Source organism: Porcisia hertigi, chromosome 11 (genome assembly GCF_017918235.1).
Source record: "Porcisia hertigi strain C119 chromosome 11, whole genome shotgun sequence".
Classification (NCBI taxonomy): domain Eukaryota; phylum Euglenozoa; class Kinetoplastea; order Trypanosomatida; family Trypanosomatidae; genus Porcisia; species Porcisia hertigi.
In genome coordinates, this window is record NC_090570.1 from 327314 (window position 1) to 345285 (window position 17972).

At 55.5% G+C, this 17972-nt stretch overlaps 5 protein-coding genes across 5 annotated transcripts; all 5 read left to right on the top strand.

Annotated features, from left to right (window-relative positions):
- Positions 1–445: 445 nt before the first annotated feature.
- On the top strand, positions 446–3029 carry JKF63_07024 (uncharacterized protein; the record flags this gene model as incomplete). Its single annotated transcript, XM_067902968.1, has 2 exons — positions 446–948; positions 2909–3029. 2 exons carry the CDS (start codon positions 446–448, stop codon positions 3027–3029), a joined length of 624 nt encoding a protein of 207 aa, XP_067758977.1.
- A 2704-nt stretch (positions 3030–5733) lies between these two features.
- Positions 5734–6507, top strand: JKF63_07025 (uncharacterized protein; the record flags this gene model as incomplete). Its single annotated transcript, XM_067902969.1, has 1 exon — positions 5734–6507. One exon carries the CDS (start codon positions 5734–5736, stop codon positions 6505–6507), a length of 774 nt encoding a protein of 257 aa, XP_067758978.1.
- Positions 6508–7215: 708 nt separating this feature from the next.
- JKF63_07026 (uncharacterized protein) lies at positions 7216–7656 on the top strand (the record flags this gene model as incomplete). Its single annotated transcript, XM_067902970.1, has 1 exon — positions 7216–7656. One exon carries the CDS (start codon positions 7216–7218, stop codon positions 7654–7656), a length of 441 nt encoding a protein of 146 aa, XP_067758979.1.
- Positions 7657–8483: 827 nt separating this feature from the next.
- On the top strand, positions 8484–11417 carry JKF63_07027 (uncharacterized protein; the record flags this gene model as incomplete). Its single annotated transcript, XM_067902971.1, has 1 exon — positions 8484–11417. One exon carries the CDS (start codon positions 8484–8486, stop codon positions 11415–11417), a length of 2934 nt encoding a protein of 977 aa, XP_067758980.1.
- A 2087-nt stretch (positions 11418–13504) lies between these two features.
- JKF63_07028 (uncharacterized protein) lies at positions 13505–14884 on the top strand (the record flags this gene model as incomplete). The annotated part of the gene is made up of 1 exon (XM_067902972.1): positions 13505–14884. The coding sequence occupies one exon, from the start codon at positions 13505–13507 to the stop codon at positions 14882–14884; it is 1380 nt and encodes a 459-aa protein (XP_067758981.1).
- Between the last annotated feature and the right edge of the window lie 3088 nt (positions 14885–17972).

The following is a 17972-nucleotide window of genomic DNA, read 5'->3' on the forward strand; positions in this document are numbered from 1 at the left end:
ACCAGAAGCAAAACGTTCAAAAAGGGGACGTGTGTGTAGGTCTAAGCGCATGGCCAGGCAAGTCGAGAGTTGTGTGTTTATCTGGGAGGGAAGGGGGTGAGTCTGTTCCGCTGCTGTTGCAGCGGCGGCGGCGCCGTACTTGTGTCCCTGCCTCCCATCTCTAACACTTAGCCCCTCCCCCCACCCCTCCAGATGGGGGGGGGGGGGAAGACATTGCCATCCCTACTGCGGCGGACACCATGTGTAAAAAAAAACTTTGCTGCTGTGTGTGCTCCTCTCTCAAAAAAAAATTCCCAAATGTGTCCATTCAGTTCCCCTGCCTCCCTCTTCCCCTCCTCCCCTGCGCCTCATTATCTTCATCATCATCTTGAACAAACGCACACACACACACACACACACACACACGCACGCACGCTAGTTTCTACATCCGCCGTCACCTACAACCATGGCCACCATTGGTATGTTCAACGAGGAGGGCGATAACGTCGACCTCTACATTCCGCGCAAGTGCCACGCGACCAACACGCTGATCGAGGCGCACGACCACGCGGCTGTGCAGATCTCGATCGCGAACGTTGGTCCGAACGGTGTGATCAACGGCACGTCGACGACGCTGTGCATTGCTGGCTACCTGCGCTCACAGGGCGAGTCGGACCACGCGATTAACCACATCGCGATCGACCGCGGCATCGTGCGCATCAAGACCGGCAAGCCGAAGCGCGTGTCCAAGTCGAAGTCGAAGAAGCCAGTCGCGAAGGGCGCCGCAGCTGCGCAGAAGGGCCAGAAGGGTCAGAAGGGTGGCGCTCGCCCGGGTGCGCAGAAGGGTGGCGCTCGCCCGCCGGCCCAGAAGGGTGGCGCTCGCCCGCCGGCTCAGAAGGGTGGCGCTCGCCCACCAGCTCAGAAGGGCGCTCGCCCGCCGGCCCAGAAGGGTGCTGCACCGGTTCGCAAGAACCGCGCTTGAGGTTACTCAAGAGGAAGGTGTAATGGGGGAGGGATATATCAACAAGTGGACGTGTGTGTGCGCTGGTGTGCACCCCGTGTTCTTTTTTTTTTGCTCTCCTCGGGACGCAGCTTGAAGATGCGCCGTCATGGGGAGGGGGAGGGCGTGTGAAGAGTGGAGGAACAAAGAAGGGGTGATACGGGTGCCCTTTTTTTTTCACGTGCTCCTATTTTAGTTCTCTCGACTCTTTCTCCTCCGCGCTCCCTTCCTGCTGCTCTCGAGGGACCCGGCGAGCATGAGCCGTCTTGTTGGTTGGAGGATGTTCCACTATAACTTTTCCTTCTCCAAATCCCCATTCCCATGCTTCATTCTTGTGCCCCTGTGTACGCCAGCTCCTTTGTCTTTCTTCGGCTGAGCAATGACGGCTTCCTCGTAGCCAACTGAACACACGCACGCACACACACAGTGCGAAGAGAGAAACTGCAGAGGTAGGTTGACGGTCATGTTGAACATCTTTTTTTTTTATTCACCCCCCTTTCCCTCCCCCCCCAAAAAAGGGAGGGGGGAGATCGGGGGTGTTCTCCCCTCGATTTCATGATTTCTTTTTTCCCCTTTTTTCCATGAGTTCTATTTCACTTTTGTTTTTCTCTTTCACTCACTCACGCGGGTGACTGTCTGTGTCTCCCGCGTTTTCCCCCGTCTCTCTCTTTTTTTTTCTCTCCGGCGGCCCCCTTTGATGAGGTGGCGGATCGGTGGTGGGCGCGGAGGAGAAGGGTATGTCGCGAGCGGCAAGGAGGGAGGGGGGGAGGAGGTGTGTGTGTGCAAGAGCGAGAACGTGTGAAACACTCATTTATTTCAAGAACAAAACATTGGAGAAACAGCGTTCAGTTCACGAGCCCACAGTAGGCGTGTGTGTGTCCGTGCACCCTGCCTGGGACTGGTGGTTGCAAACATTTTTTACTTCAACAGAGATCCACACACACACACACACATGGCAAACGCGAGGGGTGGGTGGGAATGCGGTTTTACCTCTCAGCCGACACAACGCATGCCCATCATCAACTCGCCGTGTTTGTGTGTGTGTGTGTGTGTGTGTGGATCTCTGCTCAAGACCCCACCCACCCGCTTACCCACACCCCTTAACGCTCGTGTGATCTTTCACTCCTGCGTGGTTCGCACAGCAGAACAGAGCGGATTATTTTCCCTCATGCAAAATTGTTGTCCTGCACTTCTTCGTCTCTCTCTCTCTCTTCCCTCCCCCTCCCGCTCACACACCAACCCCAACACACACACACACACACACACACACACACACACACACACACACACACATCCATGGATCATCATTCAATTTTACCTTCAAATATTTGCACTCTCTTGAAAACAGTGTGCTTACATCCCCACCCTTGCTCTTACCAGCTGAGCTTCTTTTCCTCTTCGCCTCATCTCCAGCCGTCACCTACAACCATGGCCACCATTGGTATGTTCAACGAGGAGGGCGATAACGTCGACCTCTACATTCCGCGCAAGTGCCACGCGACCAACACGCTGATCGAGGCGCACGACCACGCGGCTGTGCAGATCTCGATCGCGAACGTTGGTCCGAACGGTGTGATCAACGGCACGTCGACGACGCTGTGCATTGCTGGCTACCTGCGCTCACAGGGCGAGTCGGACCACGCGATTAACCACATCGCGATCGACCGCGGCATCGTGCGCATCAAGACCGGCAAGCCGAAGCGCGTGTCCAAGTCGAAGTCGAAGAAGCCAGTCGCGAAGGGCGCCGCAGCTGCGCAGAAGGGCCAGAAGGGTCAGAAGGGTGGCGCTCGCCCGGGTGCGCAGAAGGGTGGCGCTCGCCCGCCGGCCCAGAAGGGTGGCGCTCGCCCGCCGGCCCAGAAGGGTGGCGCTCGCCCGCCGGCTCAGAAGGGTGGCGCTCGCCCACCAGCTCAGAAGGGCGCTCGCCCGCCGGCCCAGAAGGGTGCTGCACCGGTTCGCAAGAACCGCGCTTGAGGGAAAACCCAAGGGGGGGGTGAGGGGATCTCCGACGAAAGAGGAAAGAAAGGGAAGCAGGGAGGGGGGAAGGGAGTAGCTCCGATCACGAAGAGTGCGACCAAAAAAAAGCGGAATAGACAACAACTGCGGCTATTCATCTCTGATAAAGGAGGCCACTACGCGCGCTCTGACGGATGCGTGCAAAGTCTCCTTAAAAAAAAAGCGTTGTTGTTCCCGTTGTTGTTGTCTCAACTGCGTTTTCGTGTTAGACCCCTACTCGTTTTCTCTTTTTTTTCCCTGTTCTTGTGATTTCTGTTTGTTTTTTTCGGGCCCTCACTCTCTTTTGGTTTTTCTCTCCCAGGTACCATCTGGTGCTGCTCTTCAGTGTCCGCACCCTCACCCTCCCCCTCCCCCTCCCCCTCCCCCTCCCCCCAGACCCACAATACAACCCCCCCGTATGCGCACCACTCGCCTGCATTCAAGTTGGCGTTTGCCTCCCTGTGGCCCCCGTGCATGTGCGGATGGGCTCTGTGGGGTCTGACGGGGCACCCCCTTCCCTTGGGGTGGTCGCTGTAGGGGGGGGGGGAGGGCGTATGAGTGAGGGCCACAAGGTGACGGAGGGGGTGGGGGTCAAGAGTGGGCAAAAGGGGAGGGGTGCAGCACCCTCGGTGGGTCCCCCCGCATCTCTTTGCCGCGCTCACCGCATTCCTCTCCCTGTTTTTTTTTGTGTTTTTGCTAGTTACACTGTGCTGCGCATCGCTCTCGTCCATGCTGCCTGCTGTTTCACTGCGTACTTCCCCTGTTTGCTGTTCAGCTTGACCGGAGGGCCGAAGCCTCAGCGGTGTCGGTGGTGATGACGTGCGTAGGCACACATGGGCAAAACAAGAAGAGGAGGGAGAGAAGTGTTGTAGTGAGAGGCAATGACAAGATAGTTCTGGCGTATGTCATAGGCCGGCTTTGTCTGGAGCGCTTCTGCATCTTCTCCCAGTTCACCCGAAAGGAGAGGGGAGAGGGGAGAAGGTGGTGGGGGGAAAAACAAATAAATGAGGCTCATATGGCCACTGGGGGTGAGCTGGAGATGATGGGGATAAAAATCCAAGGAAGGGAGTAAGTGGGCCAGGCAAGGTACGGGATCGAGGGCATACATGACTTCCATACACGCTGGTTCAAGCGTGTCGCGGAGAGAGGGAGCGCGTGCGCACCCTGTAGCCACCACTCGCCTAGACCCGCTTTGCCGTTCACTCACTTGGATTTCCCCGTCACCCCCCCCTCCCCCCCGTTTGCCAACTGCTCTCGCCTTTTGTTGTTGTGGGTTCCCCCCGTCCCCTCCCCTCCCGTCCCGTCTCACAGACTCGTCTGTAAGGTTCGGAGTTGCTTCACACAGCGGCAAACCAGCAAAGTCGGTTGGCCCTTCTTCAGCGTGCACCACGTCCCAGACGCGGAACGTTTTTCTCCCCGGCTGCTTCGCTGCTGCTTATTTTGGGGCTTTGTTTTTCGTGTTTTCTTCCGTGTTGGCTCCCTGTGTCTCCCTCCTCCCTTATTGTCCTCTCATCAACCGCAGGCTACCAGCTGTCGCGGAGCAGCGGCTTGTAGATGATAAGTTGGGGGGGGGGAGGGGTGCCACCTGTTCTATGGAGACAGTGAACAGAACGCTGCACTGCCCCGAACAATAGGATGGGAGTCGGGGGTTTAGGCTCACTCGGCAAGTGAAGACGGTGTGAAGGACATGCACACATACACACACACACACACACAAAACAAAGTCTGTGATATGATAGCGCAAACAACAAAGGAAAAAAAAACGTTCCCGTTTGTGCGGATGTGCGTGTGATGGTGCCCGAAAAGGGAGAGGGCCTCTTTGCCGGATAGGGGGGGTAAGCACATACGCAACACGCTTGCAGATGCATGTGCGCATACATCTCTCGCTCATGTTATGCTTGATTGATCATTTTTTTTTCTGTTTTGATTATTTTGCGAGTACTGTTTGAGACTTAGTGGGGGAGGGGGGGGAGGGGAGGGATGGAGGGCGGTACGTGTGTGTGTGTGTGTGTGCATACAACAAAAGAGGACGGTGTGACGTGTTATCTCTGCAGGTATGCTGCCCTCCCCCCCCCCTCTCTTTGCGCTGCGTTACTCTCCCCCTCCTTTTTTTTCTCTCAAGTACTAACGTGTCATTTGAGCGTAAGCGAATATCACAAAAAAAAACAAACAAATAATACAACATCAACTCGCGGAGGGGATCGTCGGAGACGACGTCTCCCCCCCTCTACCCCTCCCACCCCTTTGCGCTTGGTCTTTGAGAGAGATGGAAAGACTCTGTTTGACCGCGACGCAGAAAAAGAGATGTGTCCGTGATGCGGGGGAGTCAAGAGGGGGACGAGAAGAACATGGTGTCCTTTGTAGACATTACAGAGCCCCAAGGGTGCACCTCTTTTTCTTTCTCTCTCTCTCTGCCGCTCTTCAGTTCTTCGAAAGCCGTATGTAAACACATACACCACACACGCACACACTCACACACCCGCAATGCTGTTCTTTTCTCTCCCCCTTCCCCCCAAAATATCTAAAATCTAAATATTTATACATATTTATATACTTTTTTTTTTGATTTTATATCTTGTGTCTGTGTGCTGTCTTTTTCTTCACGGAAAACCATCGATCGTGCACCTTAGCGCTTCATCGCGGGTGGACATGACACACACACACACACACACCTGTAGAGAGACAGTTGACGAGGACGCCGTTTTTTTTTTTTAACGGGCAGTCGGAAGGCCTGTGGTGAAGTGCGAGAGAGCGGCGCCAGCATGTCCGGTGTCAATGCGTGGGGGCGCATGCACGCCCCAGCAAAGCAGTCGCAGTTTTCGATCGACATGTTTGAGGAGTGGAAGGCAAAGCAAAACGAAGACATCGCTCAGCGTGGCGTGGACCGAGATCCGGCAGTAGAGGAGGAGCACAACCGCTACATGCTCCGGCAGAACCTGAACGCCTACGTGTGCTACAAAGAGCTAGACAAGTACACGACATGTCTCGAAGATAAGAAGCTCATCCGCCGTCGCGGAGACGACGACAGTAGTGCCATGGGTGCCGGCACTGGTACCTCCAGCATTGCCTCATCTTTTGAGATCAACACAAAAAACAACGTGAATGAGAAGTTGTGTCGAGCGACGCACAATGCGTATGTTTCGTGTATGAGCTCAAAGACGAACCAAGAGCTGGTGCTGCAGTCCGCAACTCTTGAACCGCACTGCTCAGAGCGCCGGACTTCATTGTTCCACTGCCTGCACGAGAACCAGGCCTCAGAGGCGCAGACAAACACACCGCAGTGCACGGACACCTACCGCGGTCTCCTTCGCTGTGGACTGAACCACCTGTGGAACCGCTATTGGCGCGAGATTACGAAGTTCAGTGACACGGACGAGTTCCATCTTTACGAGCTCTCACGTGACGACAACAAGAAGCAGGCCTATCTACGTACCCTCACCACATCAGAGACAGAGGAGCAGTCGCATCTGCGAGAGGCACGAGAGATGGCCCTCGGCTACTATCTAGACCCCGACCACGCAGAAAAAAAAGAGTGACCCTTGAGAATGAAAAATGCGGGTGCAGAAAAAAAAGGGGCATGGGGCTAGAGGGGGGGGGGAGGGGGAGGGAGGCCATGATACCGCTGGGGTACGTCTGGGTCTTGCTGCTGCTCTTCACCCACATCCGTTCTCATCTCCCCCCCACACACTTTTTTCTCCCCCTCCCTTTCTACCGAGTGGGCAACCTGCTATTTGAGAGGCTGTATTACATCTTTGGGAGAGGAGAAGGGGGATTTGGTTTGGTTTGGTTGGTCTCCTGTAGGCTGAAGGACATTTATTTTGTATTTTGGCCGATGCACACGACAGCCTTCCTCCCTCCCTCCCTCCCAAAAAGGAAGAAAAAACAACACCGCAACAACAAAAAAGGGCATCTTTGCGACGTGCTCAGCCAACAGAGGGGAGACTGCGGCCGCTTCAACCGGTGCCGCTGCCCAAAACATTTTTTTTTTCTGAACTTGTCAGTCGGTATTTTTTCCCCGAGAAAATCAACTAGAAAAGTTTAACCCCCCACGTTCTCCGTCTTTCTCGATGTCTGTCGAGAAATCTCTCTCCCCCCTCTCCTCCCCCTCTCTCTCGCCCTCTGTACAAAAAAAAAGGTGTACATGTATGTATCTGTATACCCCGACAGCCTCGCATCAATCGTCATCATTACCCTCCCACCCCCTTTCCTTCCTCCCTCTTCTCCCTCTCTCGCTCAGCTCAGTCATGCAGAACTCGGAGATGGTGCAAACGTTTGTCCTTTGGAGCGGCGAATGGACTTATGTGAAGCGTGGCGTGTCAGAGGTGCGCGCTGCTGTGGCCGGTGTGATCGCTTCCGCCAGCGCGCTCGTGGACGTGCCGGCCTGCTTGGCGCGGGCGCGCCGGTACACCGCGGCGGCCGACGACTTTGTTACATTGCAGTCAGCCAGGGCGAGTTCGACTTTAGAGTCGCATCAGTGGGTGGTGCCAGCCACCGGGATTGCCCTGGCGAGCATCTACGTTGTCGTTCGAAGTGCGCCATGGGGTGGCATGAAGATGATGCGTAACGGCTTCATCACGTCAGCGGCGCTGACAGCGTTTCTCTACCCGCGTGAGATTGTGCATCGCATCGACAGCGCCATGCCGCTTCAGGCTTCGACATCGAGAGGCGCAGACAGCCAGAACTAGTAGGAGATCCAGCCGCTTGTGCTCATGTATGCTGCTGTATGTTCGTTCTTGACAGGGGTTGTGAAGAAGGGTACGACGCTCACACGCTAATGATTTGACTCAAAAAAAAAGTATTACGGGAGAGGAGCAAGAGAGAGAGAGGGAGAAAAACCTCTACATATGCGCGAGGGCTGCCTCATTGGGGATCTCTGTCTTACCCTTTACCCTCTCCCTCTCCCTCTCCCCCCCCCCCTTTGCAGCGACAAAGTAAAGTGGTGTGTCCGCGTTCGTACCTGTGTCAAGAAACGCTCACCTTTCGATATCGCACGACTGAGGTTAAAGGAGGTCGAGTCCCTTTGACTTTGAGCATCCACGCTGTGATGACTGGATTCCCTCAGTGTGATCTGCAAAGCGCAACACATATACGATCCGGATGACAATATGTCGCGTCCCAACGCACCGCAAGACTCTGGGAGGGGGGGGGACACATCGGTTTGCCCTTCCCTTCCCTCCCCCTCGCCACTCCACCCATGCGCTTTCTTTTCCCACGTTCTCCGTCTCTTTCTTTTTCTACATCTGTTTTCTAGGCATGACGTTTTGGGTAGCACGGCATACGTCAGACACACATTCTAATTATCCACCACAATCCCCCACACCCCATCCTTACGCCCACCCTTTCTGACACTGTGACCAAAAAAAAAAGTGGTCGCTGTGGCACTCCAACAGCTTCATTACTTCTTGTGTAAAATTCTTTGCTGCTGTTTGGCGCAGGTACGCACAGACGCACAAGGAGAGGCTTATCTGAAGTGTGCCCCCCCCCCCCCTTCCTGACACAAACTCTCTTTCTCATGCGCTCTCCAGGGTCGCTGTTTGATGTGGCGATGCGCAAGACTCGCGCGCAGGTGGGGAAGCGGCGCATCTTTCTCAAGTCTTTTTTTGCCGATTTTGACCATCGGCACTGCGGCCGCATCACCGCCGCGCAGTTTGCACGTGTCCTGACCAACAACGGTGTTCATCTCTCCCCAGATGAGGTGGATGCACTGTCACGCGGTTTCGCGCCTGCTCATGCAGATGTCACTGCGACAGCCGCTGCCCACGCTGCCGAGGATACGTTGGTCAGCGACTGTGCAGAGGTGGTCTACGAAGACTTCCTTGACGTTCTAGACGCCGGACCAGGCAGCAGCGCATCTGTTCGTCGCTCAAACGCAACGACAGCCCTCACACCGGATGAAGAGAGACGTCTGATGCCCTTCAGCAAGATGCTGCAGCATGCGATCAAGACACATGGCACTTCGCTGGTGGCCCCTCTGCGCGACTTGGACCCCCTCCGCACGGGCCGCGTCACCGCCGCGCAGTTCTGCCGCTGCCTGCCCTTTTCCACCTCCCTCACAGAGGATGTGATGAATCTGTTCGCGAAGCAATACAGTGATGGTCATGGGGGAGTGTACTACATGGCATGGTGCCGCGCGATGGACCCGTCGCTCAACGAGCAGAAGGGCAGCGACGGGGGCACGTTCGACTCCGCCGCCTCCGCGCAGGCGCGCGCCACGGACAAGCAGCAGTCGAACCCGTGGAAGACGGGCACTGTCTCATCGCTTGTGTGCCCCGACTCCTTCACCAACTCGCAGCTCTCGGCTGAGGAGCTGGTTGGGGTGTTCCGCCAGCAGTGCGCCTTGTACCGGCTGCGCTACGAGGACGCCTTCGCCGACTACGACAAGATGAAGACGGGTAGGATAACGGTGGCGCAGTTCGAGTCCGTGCTGGGCCGCATGCCGCTCGTACACTTTGCGCTGCGGCAGGAGAACATCAACACCCTTGCCAGGGCGTACATCAGCACCAAGAGCGGTAGTGTGACCGCGGACGGTGCGCCGGTGGGGCCAGTTGTGGAGTATCGCGCGTTTCTGCGTGACATCAACCCCCTCCAAGCGCAAGAAACCACCGCGGATGGCCACACTGCACCGATCAACTTTTTCGAGTCCACCCACGCCGCCAACACCTACGTGATGACCGCGGACGACCAGCGTAAAGGTGAGGCTCTGCTTGCGCATCTGCGCGCGCTTGTTCAGTCTAACAGGATTTATCTTAGCCCCGTCCTGCGTGACTTTGACCGGGTGCGCAAGGGAATTTATGAGCACCGCACCTGCACCCGCACCCGGTTCGCGCGCGGCCTGGCGACTCAGAACATAATGCTTTCGCCCGAGCAGCTGCAGCTGCTTATCCGCAAGTACACCGTGCCCAACCCGGACGGCTCGCCGAGCAGCGAGGTGAACTACTACCTGTTCGTTCAGGATGTGGATCCGTCGCAGGCGAGCGGCTCTGCCGGCAGCGGGCGCGGCGGGGCCACTGCCGGCGTTGGCGTTCACTCGTCCACCAATGGCGCATCCGCGACAGCAGCAGCCGCAGCGGTTGCACCGGCGGCGTCACTCACGAAGGAGAGTGTGTTGGCGCGTATGGCGCACCAGGCGGTGTCCCGCCGCCTGCGCGTGTCTGCCTTCTTCCCCGATGTTGACCCTCTTCGCAGCGGCACCATCTCAAAAAGTCGTCTCGGGGTCGCTCTTGGACAGGCAGGGTTTCAGATGCTGCCAGAGGATCTGATGGTGCTGCAGAGCGCCTTTGCGTCGACGCGTGTTCGTGATGGCGTGGATGCACAGCAGCTGAGTAGCGAGGTGGAGGCCGCCATCGCGGCACTGCAGGCCAGCCGTGCAGCAGAGGCCACCGATAGCGCAAAGGGCGAGGCGGCAGCACTCGTCAAAAAGGCCCCGGCTGGGCTCACGGACGTGTTAAAGCGCGTGCGTCACAACGTCTCTGTGCACAACGCGTTATTGACACCCTTCTTCGCCGATTTTGATCGACATCACCGAGGTGTCATTACACCGACTCAGTTTGCACAGGCGTGCATGCGGCACCACCTACCCCTGTCGCAGCCGGAGCTCGACATGCTGGTCTCGTGGTACAGCGCCGGCGACGCAGTGACGCCTGGCACAGACGGCGTGCGCTACCTTGCCTTTGTTAGAGACGTAGGCTCTGAGGAGGAGTCCATCCAGTATGCCTTGGCGCAGACAGACGGTACCACAGCCGGCACAGTGGGCGCTGGCTTATCGATATCTGCCCGCGCGGCTATCGAGGCGGCAGTTGACGTGGATGAGGTGTTGACCAACATCTGTGTCGTGCTGCAGGAGCGGCGGCCGTCTCTCAGCGAGTTCTTCCCGGACGGCGATGAGCTGCGCCACCACCACGTAACACAGTCGCGGTTCCGACACTGCATGACGATGCTGGGGTTCACTGATATGACAGAGGCCCAGTTCAGCGCACTGGAGGCCGCTTTCGCGTCTGCGAAGTGTCCCGGTGACGTTGATTACAAGGCCTTTGTGTACACGGTCCGGGCTATGCTGGCCGACGGTGTAGGCTTGGCCGCGGTGTCGCAGCGACGGATGCAGGGTTCTTTATCGTCTGGCCGCAACCGCAGTGCTTCACCGGGCGACTCTGCCGAATCCCACGGGGCCGCCGCGCAGGCGTTCTCGGCCGCCACACTCCAACGCACCAAGCGCGCCCTCAAGACACGCCGCACCGCCACGATCGCCGCTTTCCGAGAATACGATCGTGCTCGCAAGGGCTATGTTACGGAAGGGCAGTTTTTTGCGTGCTTGCAAGCGCTCGGCGTGTCGCTGAAGCCGGACGAGGCGGTGGCGTTGTTGAAGCTCTACGCAGTCGGCGATGGGCATGTGCATTACCTTGCCTTTGCACACGAAGTAGACGACGAGTCTCTCATTGCTGTCAGCTAGCGGCACAGTCGAGCCATGAAGGGTGCTCAATACTGTATCACCGACCCGCTCTGCTCACCACCAGTGCACACACACGCACACGCACACGCACAAAGCATCTGGGATATACACAAACTCATGTAAATTAGACTTCTGTGTTATACAGGAGGGTGAGCGGCACCCCCTCTCCCCTGACCGCCCACCGGACCTCACACCCACACACACACACACTATATATATATATATGCACACACCTTTAACCGGAGTGAATGTGAGAAGGGAAGAGAGAGAGGAGGTTTCTTGTTGGTTGTCCGCCGCTGTCTTTGCTGCCCCCCCCCTTCCTCCTCCCCTCCCTCATTCAGTTATGTCACCTATTTTTTTTTGTGCATGTGCACGTGTGGGTTGATGTACTTATGATTTCGATTACCATTTCTTTTTGCTGTTGCGTGTGTATTTGTGTACTTGTCTTGACGTCCCCCACCCCCCCTCTTCCCCCCGTTGTTTTGTTGGTACGCTATTTGGTGTCGGGTTGTCTGAACTCGTGTTCACTAGAGAATGTCTTCGCTGTCGTGGGTGGGTGTGGGGGAGAGAGGGGGGGGGGCTGGCGGAGGGAGAGCTTCCTGCCGGATCGGCAAGCGAAAGAGAGGGAGGGGCTATATATATTTTTTTTCCTTGCCTCGTTTTTTTTTCTTGACGCAGTTGCGGGAGAGCTCGGCACGCCGGGGGTGGGGTGGGGTGGGGTGGGGGGCGCAATGAAGAGAGTCTCATATGATTAGCCCTATAATCCTGTCGCTGCACTTCTTTCTCTGTGAAGGCGTGCACGGACCTTCAAAGGAGGAGTGGATGCCTTCCCTTTTTTTTACCGGTTGCCTTTCTTGCACTCGTCTTCGCCTTCTGCTTTGTCTCACCGCTTCTTGCTGTGTTGCCCAGCCTCTCTCTCTCTCTCCCCCACCCCGTTTGCGTGTCTTTGTTCATCTGCCGCATTCGCAAATGGTTTGGGTTTTCGATCCCTTTTTTTTTTGGGGGGGGGAAGGGGGTTGAGGAGCCACTTGGGTGTTTTGGGGTATGTAGGTGGGTGGAGGGGCATGTGTTGCTGGTGATGCTGCCGTTGAAGAAGTGCGATACAAAAAAAAACAGCAACGAGGATAATAAAACCATATCAACGATGGCAACAACCGTTATGAGAGGTTCCGAGACAAAAGAAAAGGGTGTGTGCGGGCATTGTGAAACGGATCTGTGTCTTCTCTCTTACGGTTAGCAGTCCAGGACGACGAAGACCCCCCCCCCTCCTCCTCTCCTCCCCTCGCCGTACCGGTGTGTGTGTGTGTGTGTTGAGGGGAGGGGGTGCGTGTACTTGGCGAGGGGGGGGGCGGCGACGAGCCTAACTTCCCGCTTACCTTCGAAGTCCTTTCCTTACATTTTTTTTTTGCCAGGGCGATGCATCGTCGCTGTTGTACTTCTATATGTCCCTTCCTTCTCCTCCCTTCCTCTGCACACACACACACACATTCACTCACACACACATTCACTCACTCAGTTGGCAAGCGCTCTCTCTCCCGCTCTTTCCCTCTCCCCCTTCCCCTCCCCATCCTTTTGGATTCCTTTGTTCCCACTGTCCCGCTTCTGCACTGAAGTGGATTCTCGCGTCGTATACTCTGTGGTGCTGTCCTCACTAAACCTTAAGCAGGCACACACACACACACGCACACACGCGAACTAAAAAAAAAACTCGTCTACAAAAAGATACACACACTCACACACTCACACGCACGCTACATTGTTGTCTTTTCCCCTGTCGGTTTTTCCCTTTTCCCTCCATTTATTTCATTTGTTTAGCGTTGGTTCTATCCAACCACTCCCCCCCCCCCTGCCTGCCTCTCGCCTTGTCCCTGTGCTCGTTGTCGGTCTCTCCCTTTTTTCTTTGAGGAGTGTGCATGTGCCTGCCTATTTGTTTGTTTCTTCGCCTCAGTGTATCCACGCTCGACCACCTTTCTTCGATCTGTGAGTATTTTGTTTGACTAGACACACACACACACACACACACACACAAATACCTATTTATTTATAAAGTGTGCTCAACAACAACGGCGGAGAGAGAAAAAAAAAAGATGCCACCGAAGACTGCCGCGTCAGTGGTGCGTAACGGTGCCTTGAAGCCGCACCCGAAGAACTGTGAGCGTCAGCCTCCAGCCAAGGAAGAGGCCCCGGTGAGCACTGCGGCGCAGGTGAAGACGCAGATGTCAAATTCTTCTCCCGCGCCCTCTGGAAAGTCATTCCTCGATGCCCTGCGCTCTGGCAAGAAGCCAGCCGCCCCGGCCGCGGCTGCCCGAGTGACAGTCCCTGCCGCCGCTCCCGCTGCTGCGGAGCCTCAGGCTGCAGCTGCTTCGCCTGAGCCGGCCGCTGCCGCTGCACCTGCCATGCAATCTCCTGCTCCCGAGCCGGCCAAGGAAGAGCGCGTCGCAACCCCAGCGCCGGCACCGGTGGAGGAGCCCACGATCGAGGAGGCTGTCCCTGTGCCTCCTGCGCCCGTGGAAAAGGAGCTGGAGGTAGTCGCCGCACCCGACACGGAGGAGTCGGCACCGGCCATGCAGGTGACGGATGCCGGGTTCAACTGGGCTGACGACGACATTCAGTTCCAGATCCGTCAGCCGCAGTACGCTGCAGAGTACCCCGCGTCCGTGATGGAAAACCTGGCCCGCAACGTTGCTTTTAAGGTGCCGGCGGAAGAGCACACCATGTCGTCAGCCATTGAGACGCTGGCCCGCGAGCGTCAGGCTTTCGAGCAGATGAAGCGCAATCACGAGGATGCCATGAAAAACCGCGAAGTAGAGCTGAACGCACAAGAGGCGAGCCTACAGGCCCGTGAGCGCCAGCTTCATGCTAACACGGAGACGCTGGCTGCTGAGCGCCAGCAGCTGATCCTGCAACAGTCACAGCTTCGCGCCCAGCAAGCGCAAGCGCAAGCGCAGGCGCAGGCCCAGTCTCAGACTCAACAGCGTACTTCCCAGACTCAGTCCCCGGCGGCCCAGGTGTCCCCGAGCCCCGCACAGCCGGTGCAGCCGCCGCACCAAGTGCCGCCACCGCACCAGCAGCCTCAACCCCGTAGCGGCAACATGTACGTGGGTGGCGGGTACGGCGCGCAGGAGTGGCAGACGGAACAGCGTCCCTGGGGCAGCGAGGCCGCGATGGGTGGACCTGGCTTCGATATGTATCAGGGTGCCTACCCTGGAGGCTACGCCCCACGCAACTATCACATGAGCAGTGGCCCTCGTGGTCAGATGCGCAGCGGCAACATGCAGCAACCCCAGTTTGGTGGTAACCGCATGCCGCCGATGATGTCACAGCAACAACAGTACAGCCGCTCGATGGCTCCGATCGGTGCCCCTCGCCAACCGCAACAGATGGACATGAATTTTGCGGGCCGCTCGCAGCCCGCGTACAACCCAGCCGCCAACACCAGCTACCCACAGCGTAGCGCTCAATGGTAAAACAAAAACCAAAAACGAACAAACTGCTTTCTTTTTCATTCCAGAGCTGGACTGGACTGACGGGGCGGGGGACGGGGGGGGGGACGCGGGAGGGACGGGCTGCGGTTGCGGTTGTACATGAACCCCCCTTCTTCCTCCTCCCCCGCCTCTCTCTCGACCAACAACAACAACCCCCCAACAAAAAATGAAGGGAAGTAGTGTAAATCTTTTTTTTTTGCTGAGGACTTTTCTGGTTACGGATCGCTTACATTTGTTACGCATACGCCTCGCTCCCTCCCCTTCCCCCCCCCCTTCCCTCCTCTCCCCTCCCAAGCCTACTACCTGCGCGTGTGTCTAGGCATGCTATGACCCACCTTTCAAGTTTTTTTTTACTGTTTGTTGTGGCTCTTTGTGCCTTCTTCACTTCCTCGATCACACCGCTCCCCTCGCTCGCAGCGAGGGAGGGAGTCAGGGTGGGGACGTACATGGCACACGCACACACACACACACACACACACATGCACACACACAGACAACACTACTCAAAAAGCAAAGTCTCACTATCGCCATCTGCATCCGAGGTAGATCATCTGACATTTAATTCGTGTGTATATATATATGTATGTGTGTGTGTGTGTATGTATGTATGTGTGCGGTAGTGGGGTGAGTGCGGGAACACGAAGCAAAAAGAAAACAAGCGAGCGGAGGAGGGGAGAGAGCTGCGGTGTGGGTGACAGACGCGCGTAGAGGTCCCCCTTTCATTCTCTCTACTGTATCCCACGTGCCAGTGCATATGTGTGCGTGTATGCATAGCAGGCTCTTCTTCCTCGTGCGTGTAGAGGATCATTGGTCCCTGCGTCTCTGTGTGTGTGTGTGTGTGTGTGTGTTTTCGTGTTGTTCAAGGCGCCCACGTCTCTCTCTCACACACACACACACACACAGAAAAAATCGTAAACATCGGCAATATCATGTGGCCTTGTAGTGTTTTATAGAACGAGAGAAAGAGAGAGAGGAGGGCAACTGACTGACTGAGTGAGTGGGTGAGTTGAGTAACAGGCAGAGTGGAGGAGAAAAAAAAAGGTACGAGTCCGCGTATATGAGGGGATTTGCGCGTGTACATGCACAAACATGCATAAATTGTGTGTGTGTGCGCGTGTGTGTGTGTGTGTGTGAAAGATTTATTGAGTTGGTTACACCGCAATGAAGAAAAAAAAACAGTAAAACACTTCAATGCAACCAGAGGAAGTAGAGGAAGGAGTGGGAATAAAACATCAAAAAGGCAAACGATATCCCTCCCCCCCCCCTGAGCATATCACTATCCATTTTGTGTGTGTGTGTGTGTGTGTGTGTGCGTATTTGTGGCGGTTGTGGTGGGTGGGGGGGTGGGGAGGAGGGGGGAAAGAGAGCTCATGCACGGCAGGGTGAAGGATAAGAAGAAGGGGAGGAAGGGAAACGTGCACAGAAAAAAAAAGTGGTGCTCAACGTCTTTTTTTTTCCGTTTTAGAGAGAATATGCCATTGCGTGCTTGCATGCCGGCGCGTCCCTCCCCCCCCCTATGCATCACAATACGGTCTCCAGCCTCTCGCTCATCTTTTGGACACTCCCGCCTCCTTTTTCTTTTCCAACTCTCCCACACCTTAATAGATGGGGAGAGGAAGGCAGGGAGCGGTGGTGATACTGTTCAAGGACACAAATAAACGCACGCAAACTGTGATGTCGGTCGATTCCAAGTGACGCCACCGTTTGCGATCCCCGTCACGTCCTTGGAGCTTTATTTGGGAGCCTCTTTTTTATACATATACATATATATATATATATATGTGTGTGTGATCCCTTATCCCTTCTTCTTGTAGATCCATGCTCTCTTTTGGGTAGAGTGACACTTTTTTTTTGTGTGTGTGTGTGTTTGCTTGGATCCCCTTTTTATTTCTTTTTGCCGGCGCCCCCCTCCCCCACTCCCCTCTCCTCCCCCTCCCCCTCCCCCCCTTTTTTTTCATTTGCGCTCATGAGCCTGCATTTTGGTGCATTCTTTTCACTGCCTCTCTTCGTCTCTAGGTTCCTTCCATCTCCTCTTCTCCGTTCTCTCTACACACGTGTGTTTTGACACACATCTTTCAGGTTTCTATTTATATAAATCTGTTTCCTGTGTGTGTGTTTCTTCCTCTTTGTTTTTTTTTGTTTGTTTTTTTTTGTTTTTTTTGTGTGTGTCGTTGGTGTTTTTTTTTTTACCTTTGCGTTTCTGTCTCTGTGTCGTCTCTCTCTGTCTGTGTGTGTGTGTGTGACGGTGTGTGCGTGTGTGTGTGTGTGTACAACTTGGTGACAAAAATGAAACTCTCTTGATCATGTCGTTTGGTTTATACTCACACACACACACACACTCACCCACTGTCATTTTGTTTTCTGTCTAGGTCCCGTGTGGTCTGTGTGTGTGTGTGTCTGTCTGTCTGTGTGTGTGTCTGTCTGTCTGTGTGTGTGACGGTGTGTGTGCGTGTGTGTGTGTGTGTACAACTTGATGCTTTTCATTTTTCCTTTTTTTTCTTTCGTTTATGTCGTCTTTCTTTAACTCCCGTTTTTTTTCTAAGTAAACCTGCCGGAAGGGGCGAACAAAAAAAAAACAACAACAACAACGAGTCTATTATAAACTCACAAGCAAAAGAAAAGCGGTTTTCCCCCCTCTTCACACCCCGCCCTCTTTTTAGTTTTTATTTTCGGGGTAGAGGATGGGGGGAAGAGAAGGGGGGGGGGTCCACCCCCCGCATGCACCGCGCTCTTTTGCGTTCCCCTCCCCCCACTCCCTCTTTTCCATACGAGGGGCGCGACCGAAAAGTGTCCCACCCCTCTCCCTCCCCTCTCTCAAGATTTGCTTTGCCCGCATAGCCGATACGGAAGCAACAACAACAACAACAAAAACAAGGCAAAATAGAGGGAACGTTTCGGGTTATGCGCACAGCGTAAAGAGGTCTTGCCCAACTGTCTTCTTTTCGGTGTTTCTTATCAACTCCGCTCTCTCTTCCCCGTCTATATCCTCCCTCTTTCTCTTGTGAATACAACTCGCTATTTTTTTTTTTTGCTGGGTGTGTCATTCATCACCCCTCTCCCATCACTCTCC